The sequence below is a fragment of the Pleurodeles waltl genome, chromosome 7 (genome assembly GCF_031143425.1).
Source record: "Pleurodeles waltl isolate 20211129_DDA chromosome 7, aPleWal1.hap1.20221129, whole genome shotgun sequence".
NCBI lineage: Eukaryota > Metazoa > Chordata > Amphibia > Caudata > Salamandridae > Pleurodeles > Pleurodeles waltl.
In genome coordinates, this window is record NC_090446.1 from 785,517,817 (window position 1) to 785,535,404 (window position 17,588).

The window sequence follows — 17,588 nt, forward strand, 5'->3', positions numbered from 1 at the left end:
AATATTATATATATTTATACACACACATACTTATGTTCCTTAAAAATGTAGGTGTCTTTGGATTTCAGGGATGAGTAGGTGTCAGTAAGGGTTTTTAGGGCTGAGTAAGGGGTAGTAAGGGATTTTTAGAGCTCAGAGATGTGTAGGGGTAAGGTTTTTTTTAGTGTCCCCAGCAATGTGTAGGTGTGCCAGTGAGGGGGTTGTTTAGGGATGGAGAGGGGCATTTTCATATATTATATATATACACCCCCCCCCCATATATATATATATATATATAATCAATTTGAATTGTAGAAAAACGGCACTCCCAACAATTGCAGAATAACGACGAGATGTATTTACAAAGCCATTCTACAAGGCTTGTCAAGCCTGGACGCGTTTCGACCATAACGGTCTTTGTCAACAGCCAAAGTCATTTGTAAATAAATCTTGTCATTATTCTGCAATTGTTGGGAGTGCCGTTTTTCTACAATTCAAATTGAGATATTTAAATATGGGTCCTGCGCCCATAATGGTGCACCAGCTCCGTAAGGCCAGCGTTGGAAGAACAGCAGGAGCAGTTGATATAGTTAGGTTTTGAATTTACTCATACAAAACCATAGAAATTTAGCAGTTAAGAGATATTTCAAGTAACTATAATTCACGCCCTAAGGTAACTAATGGGAGAGGCCCACATTTCCTCAGTGATTCCATACTGAAAAACAATCTGAAATCCTTTGTGGAGATCAATATTTCTTTGATCTTTTGAAGCGCAATCTGTATGTGACTGTGATGAGGGTTCTTTCTTATCCTATCCTGAAATCAGAGTCCGTGGTACTCCTTTTAAATTGCTATGAGTGTGCAAATCACCTGGAAGCTCCACCAATTTGGCCTCGCACCGTCCACCTTAATAGTATGCAAAGGTATTCCTGCCTTTTACTTTGATGATGGATAGATTACCAAAGGGGCTGCCAGTGCGTTTCCCGACGATTTTGGTGCCGCATTCTGAAATGAGTGGAATATGGGGACATCTCCACAAAACAAAGAAGCACTTGCATCACAAAGATAACAGGAAGAGCCCTGGTTTGGTGGAGGATTACGTCTTTGTAGTCTTGTTGGCCTCTCTATAGAAGGATTCGTGTTATCACATATTTCTGAATAAAAGAAGTACGAGGAACAATCACATTGCAAAACGCACACAAGGTCACTGGTGACATTTCCTTGTGCTCCATTAAGCAGCTGTAGTGCTGAATACTGTCAGACACTTACCCAAGGAGGCCAAAAGAACTTCCACTTGGGTAGATATTTTGTGCAGAACTGTGGACTCTTGTTGAATAAAAGGGCAGGTGAGATTCCTTTGTGGCTGAGCCACACACACATCTACTGATGCACCCACACAGACACTCAAACACCTACCCAGAGAAGCACTCAGACACTCATGCACCCACTCACCGACCCACTCACAGACCCATGCACCCACAGACAGACCTAATGAGGTATTCATTCACACACTCAGAGACTTATGCATGCGGAGTTGGATGGTTATGGGGAGTGACCAGGCCCTGCGTCCAACCCCTGTGTGTTGCACAGGTTTGGGGATTCGGTGGTTATAGGGGGTTGGCTGTAGGGTCTAGCCACAGGACCAGCTCTGCGGCCAACCCCTGCCGTGCACGGGCAAAGGCTATGTGTGGCGCAGGGTTGGGTAGTTATAATGGGTTGCCTGCAAGGCCTAAGGCCGTGTATGGTGGTGGTTGGATTAACGTAAAGTAGTTGAAATTAATTAACATTAAAGAAAAAACAGATATCCACTGAAAAAAACAAAAACAAAGCAGTGACATTATAGTTAGGTTCAGAATTTAGTTGCACAAAACCACAAAAATTGAGCAGTTACAGTTATTCCAAGTAACTTTAACTCGCACCCTTGCCATGCATTGGTAATTACCCCAGAAATTCTGTCACTCATGCAAATTTTATAACATCAATAAAAATATCAATGAAACATTAGTAGTCAAAATACTGAAGAAAAACTGCATGGTGGGGGGCACAAGTTATAGGTACTTGACATAACTAACTATAACTGCTGAATTTCTATGGATTTGTGGGAGTAAATTCAGCACCTAACTATAACATTGCTGGTAACTTTGGTTTTTCAAGTGAGATGCGTATATATATATATATATATATATATATATATATATATATATATACATACACACACACACACACACACACTTACTAGCACAAGTACAATGATGTAATTAATGCAATATGTTGTAAAGATCAATGCGATGTATTTTGTATGTTAGAAAGTAGCACCACATGGTAAAGGTATGCATGGTAACAACTGACATTCAATCAGATGTTGCAGTAAGTATCCCTGTCTACGTCTATCATGCATTTCTAAATATTTTAGCTGAAGAGCTTTTTCTGTAAGCAAAGAGTTGTTCAGTGTTTCGCTCTACTGCCTTTTTGATGTGTCTTAATGTAGCGAGCCCTAGACCTAATCTAATTCTCTCAGATTTGAACCTATAATTGTTGATAAATCATTTGCTAATATATATACAACAAAGAGCATCAGCTTTATTTGGGACCAATGTATCACCTTCTACAGGACACGTCCTGTGCAGTTACATCTGAAACATCACACTAGCACAAAAGCCAGATTATTATAGATCAGTCTAGCAGAACTCTTAAAAATCATGCATTTGTAAACATTTTTGTACATTAACTTACATGCATGAAGGCACATTAAGCTGCTTTATGTATCTGCATTCTCCATGTATACAAAAGTCCTTGAACTTTTTCAAACAAGGGTTTCGTTTTCTCCCTTTTCCTTTCCCTTTTCCTTTCTTGTTTCTTCTTTTCTTTTCTTCTTTATTTTGAACGACAATACTCTCAGGTTTTGGCGAAAGAGCCACTGTAAAAACAAAACAAAAACATAAAAGAATTTTAAAGAAAAATGTCAAATTAATCTAGCAAATGTTCTTAGTGTCTGGGACAGGGTCACCAACATTGTCTGTCTCTTACTGCATTCTCTTCCAGCGTGGTTCCACGAAATAGCCCTCCTAACATTTTGCTTCAAGCCAAAGGCTTTCAACTGCTTACCTTTGCCCCTGGGCAGCCATGATCTGGCAATAGCAGAAGCTATGTGTCTGTCATCAACATGCCTGGATCCAGTGTTGTTAGGTCTCATATAGGGAATACTGAAAGCACATCTACTACTGCGGATAGGGCAACAGCACACAGAGAAATGAACGGGATTGGACCTTTCTTCCACACATCAGGTCAAGGCATAGTTGAGTAGGGATGTTAAAAACTTTGATGGGGCATCTGTGGTTTTTGTGCAGTCTCCAGGGACGGTGTCACAATCTACCACCATAACAAGAGAAGATGGAGAAAATGTAGAGGCATCTACTTAAGGGGGGTGGGCGGAGATAGGTGGAGGACCCTTACACCAAATATTACTCTTGTTGACAACATCCCAAAGATAAACAGACCAATCAGGGCAGCATAGGAAGAGCTTACAAATGTTATAACTCTACAAAATCTCCATGTCAGCCATGGAAGAGAGGAAGACCACGAGAAGAGTAAGAGTTAATGTGTGGTGTGGTGACACTGCTGCCTCACTTCAACATGCAAGTAAGGTATTCTAAGGGAGGGGTTTAGGGGCACTGGCTGAGTTGCCAAAGGTTTGGCAAACTGAGATCAGGAAGAGAGACAAAGGTCCTGAGTGGTGTGGTGGTGGCTGCCTTGTTTCTTTCTTTCCCATGATAATGAAAAGGAGCCCGTAAGACAAGACTATACTAACGTTTCTTAAGCCAGACATGCCTAAAGACTGAGAAGGTAAAAACTGGTTTCAAAGCAAGATGTAAAATGAATCCGCAGTTATGGCTTTGGACCGTATCTACTATGATTTATATAATTTAAAGAATTTGAACGACAACCTGCCTTGGTGACCCGTGGTGACTTGTATTATAACATCAATTGTGCCTATTTTGTGACAAAGTCAAAGTATTGGACCTTCAATTTATAATTGCATAAAGTGAGTAGACACTCAGGATTTAGGATACAAACATAAATCTTTATGGCGGAACAGCCCATTGTGATGCGAGGGGAAGCGACCTTAGAGCAGAGAATTTCACTTAGTTAATACAAGATGACACTTGTATCCAGAAACTACAAGGAAACAAACAATTGCCATCAGACTTAAAAAGGACCCAAAAAAAGATATGGATTGCAAGGTCACGCAGATAACAGCAACATACATGGTGGATGCAAGTTTTATTGTGTGGAATACTCGAGAGATACATAAATGCCTAACCCCAGATCCAAATAATGACGTCAACTTGTATAAAGCACTTAGCTAGACATAAGTATGGTGACCATGATAGACTGAAAAAACATAAAAATCCGAAGTCCTCGATCAGCTTGGTGTACAGTACTCAATTGTGTAATACTGTGTTTGATATACTCTCACAAATGCCAATAAAACACCTATTTCAAAAATGCAAGTCCTCCTGCTGGCTCAAACATGGTGCAGGAGTGGACTGGCTATCTAGGCACTATGCTCTCACGGTCGCGATCACTCAATTTATAATGCGCACTGATAACATGAATGCTTCTAAGTACAGAGGCATAATCCAGCTGTGAAAACACCAAGGCACCCACCAGCTTGGTGCACTGACTCAAAAGCACCACCCTTTGTTCCATGCTGGAAATGTAAGTCACCTGTAAAATAGTGTTACAGTGCATGTAGGACAACAAAAAATAATGGCCGTAATGCCTGGATTAGTCTCAGCCACTGGTGAATACCCTGGGCTGCAATCCAGTCCATCGTTTCGTCCCACCATCCTACCTCAAACAGGAACTAGCAATGTGTAAATCAGCCTTAGTCTTCCTCCAATAGAAACAGTGCAGCCTATGAACAGGAACACAAGTAACCCCAGACCAGTTTCAGCCTATTTGGGCCTCGTCAGTAGGGTTCAGCTTGAGTCTTGTAGCACAGTGAGCATAGAACCCATGTCTCGGCATATCCACTTACACTTAGGATCTCACACTAAGGAAACAAAAGTGATAGGTGTATTGCTTCCATCAATCTTGACCACTGATCATTACACTAGGCTGCAATTCAGTCCATCTAGCAGCGCCTCTAAGGGATGATTTACACATCAATGATCGGAGCCAGAGATCGAGCAGAGGAAAAAAACATAGAACTGCAAAATACGTGTGTGCAGGCTTCCACCTATCTGTTCAGTAGGACATAAAGCAGCGCCCAGCTGGGCTAATTGTTGGTGGCCAACCCTTGCAGTCATAAGTGTGTGCAGTCATAACCTGGCAGTCATGGTACTGATTGCTTCCAGGCCCCTATCAGGAGGGAGGTGAAGAGAGAAAGACAAACTGAGGATGGGAGTTGGGCTGGGTACCATGATGGCTATGATGCATCCACAGAAATTGGGGATCACATCTGGGGAGGGGGAGCAGTTAGGTTCCTGGCATCACAATTTTATTATTTACACCCTGCGCTGTGTATACTTGAACTGCAAAAGGTGCTTCACACACCAGGACAATTTAGTGTCTGGTCTGAGAATGGTGTTGTGCATAACTGGGTACTATGGGTTATTCAATGGCAATTGTGTTATACATACTAAGACAATGTATTTTTTCCACAAGCAGTGCACAAACCTTCATGGGTATGTCCGATTTTCATACTGGGACAACATAGACACTGGTTTAAAATAAATAACTGCGGCTAACGATTGTTTAGTACATGAGCCTATTTGAACTGCACCAGCTCCAAACCCCGAACAGTAGCTCAGGCACCCTGAGCAGATCCTGCAACTAGGTTGAACAGCCTCTTGTCACAGTGAGCATCAGTGACTTCGTTGAGCATCAACTCTGACAGCTGGCATTTGGGGAAGTATTGTGGCATACTTCGGCTGCACCGCTGATAGACTAGCGCATTAAGCATTGTCTTACTAGCAGCAGAACATGTTTTGATGGACTCCTAACTGGCAGACATGCAATGATAAGCATCAGGATATGACACCATTTTTAAATCTGGTGTTATTTGCGTCAGCATACAATTTTATATCCGTAATTATTTAGAAAAGCATAGTGTAATAGATAGGCCCTGCAGCTCATGCTGCAGAAAATATTGCCGACTGTGCCCATTTTTTGCTTCTGAGACATTCTTTTTCATAGACACCTACACAATTTTATTTGTTGTATAAATGTTTCTCCTGGGTACTGTGGCAGACCCTGAAATATTTCACTACTTCACATCTGCATTTGAAAAAGCATATAAATCGTAACGTTTTTTATCCAATATATTTTAAAAATAATGCTAAATGTTTTTCTAATTTCTTGGGTTTTTTCAGGTGGGAAGGAGATGGAAATCCTTCACTTTTTCATATCTTGCTTATCCATACACTCCTATTCATTCTTCTCTTGCACTCTACCACGTCTGCTACCACCACCTTTTGGTATTATGACTATATGGGTTTATGTTTGTATGCAAGCCTCCCTCGTATTCCTATTTTACTTGTTTCTATTTCTCTGTCTCTGCCCGAGTGGTGCAAATAGTACCACCAGTATCAAATTCTCAAGTTTCCAGATATCAATATAAGTGTATTTTACAACACAAACTACAATAAAGCTATATTACCTAGCTTTAACTTTTCTGGTACATTTAGGAAATATTCATATTCTGGCTCATTATTTTTCATCAGAATGAAATTTTCATAAACATTTTTTTTTTTTTTTTTTAATAGAGCCAACTATTTGAGACACCTCAGTAGAAATGTATACATTTCGAAAATGGATTTCTGTCTACTAAATGTTTCTTTAAATATTATTATCTAACATTACATAATTCAACACATCAAGGATTGTATTCCACCTTTTAGAATGGAGGTTACAATAATTTTCCTTCTCTGGAGTTCTGTGCTTGAACTTTGCTGGAGCTAATCTTATGAGAGCAAGACAGCATGTCTACTGTCGTATATATCTGATGCTCTGCGGCACATTGTGATGGTTAAGTAATGTTTTCGAGCAGCCAAGCTCTCCCCACAGATAACTACCAAGCAGAATGCTCTGGGCAGAGAGTCGGGTAGTGTATGTATATATATATATATATATATATATATATATATATATATATATATATATATATATATATATAGTAATGACAACTGCTTTAAGAAGTCATCTAACCTAAATCTCCAACTAATGAGCGGGTGAAGGGATTTGGGGTTTCCTGCAAATACTTCAATCCTAGGAATTGATCGAATGTCCTCTAGACATGAAAACCCGTTATTAACATGATGGTGTTTTAATTATACAGATTAGATTACAATCAAATACCATGTAAGTCATTGTCGTTAGTAATAGACTATAGATGAAAGTGATGAATTGCTGTCATATTACATGTGTTATTATCTATTTATGTATTTATTTATTGAAAGGATAATTAAGAAGTGACATCGGATTGAATCTTAATCAGATATTGTTTATTGGGGTTTTATCATGCTTTATCATGTCTTATTTATAAGATAATTTATGTAAATTATATAAATTATTTGAAATAATCTAATGATCATAGGTGATTCGTTTATTAATTGTGAAAATTGAAACATAATTCCTTGATCAAACATGTTTTAAGATGGCCGCTGTTTTAGTTTACACGGTGGTGTTATAGAAATAAATGAAGGACTGTTAATTTACACTTAAAAGATGTTGGTTTTGTAGCCACGGTTGTCCAGTAGAAGGCGTTTTTGCCGAAACGCGTTGACATCGTATTTCAGGACGCTGTGTCACCTGTATTAAGAAATAAAATTATCAACTGAATTCGAGCCTCTTGGATGCGAGTTTACTTTACCATGGAAAATCAACTGACGGGATCGGTGCAGCCGTCAGATGGCTAATTGTCCATCTGTTGAAGAATCATTTTTTACGTGCTCTCCGGTACGCGATACGGCTGGCACGCCGGTTGAGTGCGCGTGATTTCTACAACTGGAGAAACTTGAAATCGCTTTTCACGCAGCACCGTGCCGTGGATAAACTGGAAGAGAAACGCAGCTGAACTGGTACGGTAGGACTGTTTCTTTCCCCCGGGGGGTTGGAGAACGCCCGTGAGGTGAAGATTACGGCTCTCCTGCAGTTAGATGATTGCACATTAGGCGTTTCGGTGTTATATCGAAAATCGGCACACGGCCCGCAAACTAAACGACAGAAAATTATTAACTTTGCCGTTTACAATACGGCCTTCCCGTTAAATCATACAATAAATTTCAAGTCTCGCTATCAGAGAGAATTAATAAGCAACACTAGTATTCAGTTGTCATTTGGTGGATATTTACACAGCGTCCTGTTATTTAGAATCCACACCTATATCCTTTTATTCTGCATGGTCCGTCCCTCTGGTAAACAGCTATAAATCTTTTCAATTGATTAGACATTAAGCCCCAGAGAGCATGGCTGAACGGAGAAAACTGTGGGAACAGGCTGCAGCTGAACTGTTTGACAATTCTAAAATCAGTAATGGGGCCCCGAGGACTCCGATTCAAACCACCTCCAGTATTATAGGCCAATTAGAAAAAGCACGAATTTCTGAGCTCAAAAAATGGTGGGAGATGACCTCACTAACCAAATACATTGAAAGTGGTAGGGTACCTAGAGGTCTACGCATCTTAATCTTACCCACTTTAGGTGACATGGATCCAGATTTACTGGAGGAATGGAGAATGCAAACAGCAGACTGTTCAACTAAACTCATGGGAACTCTAATTGTCCAAGCCAAAAGACGAATGGAGGAACAAATTATTAAGATTGAACAACTAACTAAAGATCTAGAAAAGATACCTAATCAACAAGAAGTTTCCAACCAACTAGCTAAAATGGAAGAACGGATCAAATACAAGGAAGATGAAATCAAATCACGCAAAGCACATAAGTTCAATAGGGACAAGTTGGACTACGAGCATGGACGAGTATATACATTTGCTCGAAAATACGACACTGCAAGAACCAAAGATATGTCTAAAAATGGGGCGGATGGAGCTGTACAACATGTATCTGTTGACGATAGCTCAGAGATAGAATCCTCTGCCGATGAGATACCACGAAACAAGCTGGATTTTCAGGGGGAAATGCGCCTTATGCAAATGGTCACGCCACCCCCTGGTCAAAACCGCAGACGTGGCAGAGGAAGCGGAAGACGAGGCGGGGTAAGAATTAAACATCACTATGGGTTACAGGCTTGCAGGTACTTCTTACAAACACGACCCATAGAATTTTTGGAACACACCAATATGCTCCTGTCCATGTTACAATTCTGCTTAACCCATAATTTGTTCATTTTTGATAACAAGTGTTTTTTACAAAAACAAGGGACAGCGATGGGGGCTTCTTTTGCTCCCACATATGCTAATCTATATATGGGCTGGTGGGAGAAGGAGGTGGCCTGGTCTGAGAACAATAACATCTATATGGACAAAGTGGTACTATGGGTCCGATATATAGATGATCTGTTTATTATCTGGAATGGCACAGAACAACTATTGTTAGAATATATTAATGTATTGAACAACAATCAATTTAATATTTATTTGGATGTCATTTACAGTAGAGACACTATTGCATTTCTAGATGTTCTATTGAAAATAGAAAACGATCATCTACAGACCACCATATATCGTAAGCCCACGGCCTGCAACTCCATATTGCACCCCAACAGTGGCCACCCCATGGCATTGAAGTGGAGCATACCCTACAGTCAACTATTGCGGGCTCGTAGGATATGTTCGGATGAAAACAAATATGAACTTGAAGCTAGAGCAATGGTGGAAAGATTCCTAAGTAGAGGTTATCCTCGTAAAATCTTGATGGATGCACTGTATAGGGTTAAAGGTAAAAATAGAGATGGGTTACTTTTCAATAATAGACTAACCAGCAGTGAGCCCAAACAGCCACCACTCAGAATATTCTTCCAATATAATCAACAACATGAGTCATTAAGAACTATACTTCAAAAAAATTGGCATGTTTTACAGAATGATTCAATCATCAAAGACAATATAGGTGCACATCCATCCATAACTTTTCGTAAAGTACGCTCATTGGGAGATTATTTAACCAGAAGCTATTTCTCGATGAAAGCTAATACATCCTGGCTAAGCCAAAAAAGTCTGGGATTTTGGAAATGTGGCCACTGTAAGGCCTGTAACTATGCCCAGAATAAGCAAAAGTATCAAACCTTTGATGGTCGCCAATGTGATATCAAAGATCGAATCACTTGCGACACGGAATTTGTGATCTATGTCATTGAATGTGGATGTCACAAGAAATATATTGGGAGTACCATTCATAAGCTAAAAGTCAGATATTTACAGCACTTTAGAGCCATAAAAAAATCAGGATAGGACCTATCCTCTGGCCAAGCACTTTTGGGATATACATAAAGGAAATTACAGTACATTATCTTTTTATGGTATTAAATCCATTAAAAACAATCCTAGAGCAGGTAATAAAATATTAGAGCTCAGACAAATGGAATCGAAAATGATCTTACTTTTAGGTTCTGAGTCGCCGTGGGGGCATAATCTTGACGCTGAGCTTCATGTCCATCTCAGATGATATTTTAACTCTTTGTACTGTGGTGAGCTTTAACATAGAAAGATACGTTTATGGCCATTCTATTTTACAAATAGATCTGTAGTTGCCAGTGGTTTTGAGATCATATCTTCCTCAAAATTTGACAAATTTGATACAGGCAAGAAATTGCAAAAAATTGAAGTTATACATATATTCATAGGATATAGGATGTGAAGAAGGAAGTAATGAATATAGTTCTTTTAGTATTGTTTTTTTAAATAATTAGTTGCACTTTACTTGCATGTTTTTGCACACTTATTTAATGCATCACGTAGCACTTAGCACTTTAAGCTTAGGCCTTGTCTAAATTATAGACCATTAACATGTACTTATAGGATTAATTAGTATATAGATAAAAATGAAGAACAATCACTTAGAAGATGTGGACATTAGGTAAATATCTAAGTATTAAGAAATAATTTAGGATGTCCCTTGAAGTATGGCACCATTTGGCCACATATATATTAAATACATAAAAAACATTAAAGAAATTGGACATCAACTGCAAAATAGACAACTTAAAATGGGGTCGTAGACCATAATTGATCGAATGGCCTCTAGACATGAAAACCCGTTATTAACATGATGGTGTTTTAATTATACAGATTAGATTACAATCAAATACCATGTAAGTCATTGTCGTTGGTAATAGACTATAGATGAAAGTGATGAATTGTTGTCATATTACATGTGTTATTATCTATTTATGTATTTATTTATTGAAAGGATAATTAAGAAGTGACATCGGATTGAATCTTAATCATATATTGTTTATTGGGGTTTTATCATGCTTTATCATGTCTTATTTATAAGATAATTATGGCTTATTTATGTAAATTATATAAATTATTTGAAATAATCTAATGATCATAGGTGATTCGTTTATTAATTGTGAAAATTGAAACATAATTCCTTGATCAAACATGTTTTAAGATGGCCGCTGTTTTAGTTTACACGGTGGTGTTATAGAAATAAATGAAGGACTGTTAATTTACACTTAAAAGATGTTGGTTTTGTAGCCACGGTTGTCCAGTAGAAGGCGTTTTTGCCGAAACGCGTTGACATCATATTTCAGGACGCTGTGTCACCTGTATTAAGAAATAAAATTATCAACTGAATTCGAGCCTGTTAGATGCGAGTTTACTTTACCATGGAAAATCAACTGACGGGATCGGTGCAGCCAGCAACTCACAGTGAATTCTTTAAGCAGTTTCATTATTCCAGGCCTTAAGTTATAAAATCATCTCTGGACACGTGTTTCAAGATCAATCCTTTCTTCAGCAGAGAAAAATATAAAAGTGTTTCACCCTCGTAGGTGCAGCCAGTGCTGGAGGTGTTCCAGGCATTTCTTTCTTACTGAAAAGACCGGCATGGCTTCAGCTTGTCTAATTACAGGCACCTGATTAGTCTCTTTAAATACTAGTCCGCCACAGTGGGCCTCTCAAGTGAGCAGTGCATCCTGGTTGTGGTGGTCCTGCAATTTTTTCATTTTGCCCCAAGTGGGTTGCTGGAGCCAAACGAAATAATGAACCAAAGTGCAAAACCTTTGTAGGGGAATCCAAAGTAAAATTGTCAGATTTATATATATATATATATATATATATATATATATATATATATATATATATATATATATAGTAATGACAACTGCTTTAAGAAGTCATCTAACCTAAATCTCCAACTAATGAGCGGGTGAAGGGATTTGGGGTTTCCTGCAAATACTTGCATTGAAAAACTTCACCCATGCATGCGGGCCATCTTTGGCCGTCTGAGTATCATGAATGCAACTGCATTTTTTTGCACACAAAATGGCTCAGAAATCACCTAAGTGAACCCGAAGCCAAGATTACATAAACACAAAATGTTACACTATACATGTCTGAATCATCATAGGCCTTCTAGCACTTAAAAACAGCATTATTTGTTTTCCCCTTTTCATACCATAACTTCCAATCTTAGAGTTACAAGAGCACAGACCTGCGCCTACCGTGAATTGTGGTAGATCTTACTGGTTCTGGAGGCGTTTGAAAATTAATAACATTATAACTTCACAATATAGGAAAGGTGTCCACTGCAAGAAAGGATGGAAAGATTGTACTTTTGAGCCAAATGTGTTCTTGTACCAAAGAACTACAGTGACATTTGGTCTGACACCTTTTTGGAGGCCTGCAGAATTTAGGCATATTAGTGATACCATCACAGAAACATAAAACCTGATAAGGGTAAGGAGGGAGTAAAGCAACAGAATGAGACATTTTAAAGAACAGAGCAGTTATGAATTGATACACCAAGAACTACAACAACAATAAGCATGTGCACTACTAGCCACGGAAAACAACCGAGCACACAGTAACAACATGCATTACTGACTGAGTCAGAGAGTAAAATGGAACTGATTTAGATTCGGTATTAATAGCAAATCCTCCAATGTCATTCTGCGTTCAGTAAATAATACTGTGCAGGAAATTCTGCCAGTGGATCCTGCCTCGGATTTAGCACTTCCTACAAAAGAGGAGTGCTTTCAATAACCACCGCTATCTAAATCGGGCTCTACACCCACCAAAAAAAACTATCAGAGAATTAGGTTATGTAATATGTTTTTGTTTTGTAAAATGGAGTTCACCACCTTTCTGGTCTCTTGACATTATAGCGAGTCAGTGTGCAAACTGTTATCCACAGGTTGATGGTTCTGAAGATGAGGAGGGGACCTGAAATAATTCTGTTACTGGATTTAGCAATGAAGTGAATGTCCACTTGGGCACACTTTTTCTCACAGGCAACGCAAACGGACGTTAAAACTGAAACAAATAGAACAGAAATCTCTTCTCACTATGGGGTCTTTAAATTTTTCATGAACACATGTTCTTCCAATTCTTATGCATTTCATTGAAGACCTCCTATTTCGTTTTGGCCTCCCCCTTCACTCTTCAATATGTCCCATTACTCCTAGGCTGGAAGGTGGCAGGCACTAGCAACAGCTTCTGTATCTAACCCCGAACACTACCTATTTTAAACCTTCCCATAACCCCAGTCAGTATCATCCTGAGTTTTGTCTCCATAATTCCAAGATACTTCCACTCCTGTACCTCCTCCTTGTATCCATCCCTCCCTCTCATCTTCATGTTTCCTCTACTGTCCAGAAAAGGAAGAAATCATTTGCTAGCAATGCTTCCCATTTTTCATGGACCACCCCAAATGTGAACGAGAGCCACACGGCCTCTTTAAGTGGGAACCACGAGGTCAGAGCATCAAAACCTTGATGCTGTGGGATACGACAGTGTAACAAGAGCTGCAAAAGGGAAACGTTACAGGGAGATCTTCAACATTTGCTCCAGAGGCAGTGCAGAAAGCCATTGGAAACGCTAACTGAGAGGGATTTGTCAGAGCAGATGATAGAGGGGCTGTATAGTGAGACCCAGGAAGCACTGTAGGCAGGTGAAATGGGCACAGAAGATGCAGCAGCCGCAGACAAAATTACATGAAGCATAAAACTGCAAGGAGATAGCAACAGCGTATGTGCTGCAAACTCTCTTCATGGGGATAGAGATAACCGAATACAGTTGATAAAAGAACTTGAAATAACATTACATCATAATAATCTTGGGACACCACCTAAGGGACAGGTGAAAAATAATGAATACATTCCATCACGGAAGCAGAAAATTGCAAACATTCCTCAAATTTCAAAATGTAAGTGCAGCATAGCTTCAGCCATATTGTGGAAGGTTTACATTATTGGGAATACAACGCTAGCAGAAAGAGGTAGGTGTTTTAGGGTTGTTGTTCAGTCTATCCGGTTGCCTAGCAACCACTCTTTGTTCCTTTGTGTTTCCTTTGGCTAGTCAGGACACCAAACTTGGCAAAGTGAAAAGTTCTGTGAGATTGAGGAATGGTGTTTCTACTTACTTACAAGGATCATAACAGAGTTAAGTGAGGTGATAATTGTAAAACATGACATATGTCTGCAGGCTTCTTGAAGATGGGACTAACTCAAATAGTAGATGGAGTGAACACATAAGCTCAATGGAACAGACTTTCTAAATGGGAAGGGTTCCTCATGTTTATGGAAAATGTGTTCCAGGCTAAGGAGGTAAAAACAGAAAAGGCATATCGCCTATCAAGATTATCAGACATGAGGTACGAGAGAAGAATAGAAGAACCAGCATCAAGAGAGTGCTTTCCCAAATGTCTTGATAGCAAAGATTGCAGCAACCTAGACCCAGTTTCATAGAAGGCTTTGTGGGCTACCATACGGCCTTTTTACAAAGACCTGCATTTCTTAGTGATGCAGTAAACGTCTTCCTGTTTGTACATCTGTATACAATATTTCTATAGCACAAACCTAACCAAAAAGGCAGTGGAAAATTAAAAACTTCCCAAAAATGTGCCTGGTCATCACAAAACAGGGTCCTCAAATTTCACCCACTGGTCTACAAAAAACAGACACTTATCCACCACGCTTTAAGAATTTGCTTTCCATACTGCCAGAGACTGGAGAACAAATTGCAAATGGAAAAGTAAAAATTCTGTCCAGCAACCTTTGTGGCCTTACTGCATTTGGCAATTTTCTGAGTCTGTGAGATTGTGACACTTATGTTGAATCCTTTTGGTAACGGGCAGCCAATGCAGCTTACAGCAAGCAGCAGAGACTATCAAATTTGCTAACATTAATGACAAGCCAAACTGCGATGTTCTGCACACCTTGGAACCTACGTATAACAGACGTCGGTGGACCCACCTACAAGGCATTTACGTAGTCATGCTTGGTGATGCTGTCAGCATTGACAATGTAGACTTTCAGAAGACTTGGAATGAAGGGAAGGATTTTCCTCAATACCTTCATTTTGGAATTGGCATGATGTCACTATGCCATTTATCTGGGTGATCATTCGAAGCCCCCTGTCAAACCAAAAACCTAAAATATTTCCCTCAACTAGAGTGGGAGTCTAATCTGTCCACAGTCAGACAAAGATGATAGTGTGATAAATTGTTACAGTACAGGAAATACTTTTCATAACCTGTTGCAGCAACACTTCAACTCCTTCCCCCTTCCCCGAAACACCCCTGCAACACTGCTTCCTGATGACTGAAAATCTGCAACTGAGGGGGCTGGGGTTGTACTACTGATCCCATCAGGAAGGATGGCCAAGTAATTTGCCTAACCGTTCTTAACATGTTTTATCTTGTTTTTGCCAGTCTGGATATCACCCTGAACCTGCCAGTCCGAATAGCATTTTGAGGCATACAAGTAGCCCATCTATATCATCAAAAGGACGTTTTACCCACTTCTGGTACTGCTCAAGTGGTTGAATATATGTTTCTGCATTTCGAGAGGGAAGTGTTTGGCCTGCAATAACAATGAGCTGTTCTGTGTGAAGGGGTAAACGTAGCAGAGAAGAGTTAGGAAGGATTTCTTTGGTAAGTGGACAGGAAAGGAACATGGTGAGCTAGGAGAGTGTACAGGAAGAAGCTACAGGAAACAATATAGCTTAGCAGGGCATACATGGTCATGATTTATTTATGGCAGGTCTAAACGTATTGGTAGTCTCAAATATGCTATTATTTGGAAAAAGTTTAAAGTGATCTTTTGGCTAAGTGGCTGAAATGTTAACCTGTGGGTCAGAACTTTAATTTCGTCATTGCTGCTTGATCAAAAATGTGTGTGTTTGTGTGCTTATGAGCCTAAGCAAGTATGTTTCTAATCTCTCATGTAGTATGTAGAGTGCTCCCTAACTATTGTGACCAGGACCACTCTGCAGAAGAATTTCCATGTACAATAAAAATGTTGTCTCTGGAGCTACCTGCTGCTTTTTAGCCACTCTGGGCCTATCCCACATACCAAAATTGTATTTCTAAAGTGTGTTGTACTGTTATTACAAATCATTAAAAAAAAAAAAAAAAAAAAAAAAACTTTCAAGAAAAACAAAAGTAAGAACACTTGCCCTGCACTGTCGCTGGGCTATGTGCTGCTAGGTCTGTGATAGACCATACAAAAAATACATTTGTAAGATATCTGTAGACCACACCATTGCCAAATACTTAACCTCCTGGCGCTGTGGTTATGACCGGAGCCTGACACTAAAATCCTAGAGTTATTTGCAGCTCATTATATCATCAAGTCTGGCTCCTACCATCCGCATACTATATCAGAGTCATCAAAATACTATTGTGGAAAAGAACGCGCACATCCCAGGCATCAAGCTGTACATACAGCAGCTAAACAAATGTGTATAGTACATTACTTTGCGATCTATTATGTAAAATTGAATCAAGCCCCAGCTGATGCTGATGTATCCACACAATATGTATACCCATTACTTACAAAAGGGAGTGGGGTTAGGATTTCTACCTCTAAATGTTTTAGTGAAAGTTTCTGGGCTATGTGAGCATTTAGATGCGTCAATTTTAAATTAATACTCCACTTGAGACGATAGCAAACATTAATGGAGGAAGAGCACAACATTTAAAATATTTTTCAAAAAATCAGGTTTGTCCTCTAAAATTACAATGCAATGGGCATGAATATGGCAACATTAATTCTGATTAGTACATTTTCATGACACTGGTTAAAAAGCATCAGCTTTAGAAAATGATGGACAACTATATCTGCGAAAAGTGTTTTTAAAAATCTGTAGGAAGGCCAGAGCGCGGCCTGAACTTTCCATGGCATACAGTCATAATAAAGTATCTGTTCTTGCCCTTACTAAGCACCGGTAAAAAATGAAAATGTATTATGCTGAGCATGCCATTTGTGATGGGTAACCATTTACACACTTTTACCCACCAGGAAAGTTACGGTTTAACAGGTGAATTCAGAAATGTCAGAAAAAATGACAGCTAAGCTCTTTTGTGAATACGATTTTGTTTCTCAAAATCAAAAGAGAACTTAGCCTGTCACTGCCCAGATATTATAATGCCTCAACTTGTCTCGGCACTACTGAAACAAAAATGTAAGATGG

At 39.3% G+C, this 17,588-nt stretch overlaps 1 protein-coding gene across 1 annotated transcript in view; it reads right to left on the reverse strand.

Annotated features, from left to right (window-relative positions):
- The window catches only part of HBEGF (heparin binding EGF like growth factor), a 57,400-nt gene that overhangs the window by 32,558 nt on the left and 7,254 nt on the right, over positions 1–17,588 (reverse strand). Inside the window, exon 3 of the mRNA XM_069199310.1 lies at positions 2,713–2,896. Within this exon, the coding sequence (XP_069055411.1) occupies positions 2,713–2,896 (184 nt within the window). The remainder of the gene's footprint in view (positions 1–2,712; positions 2,897–17,588) is intronic.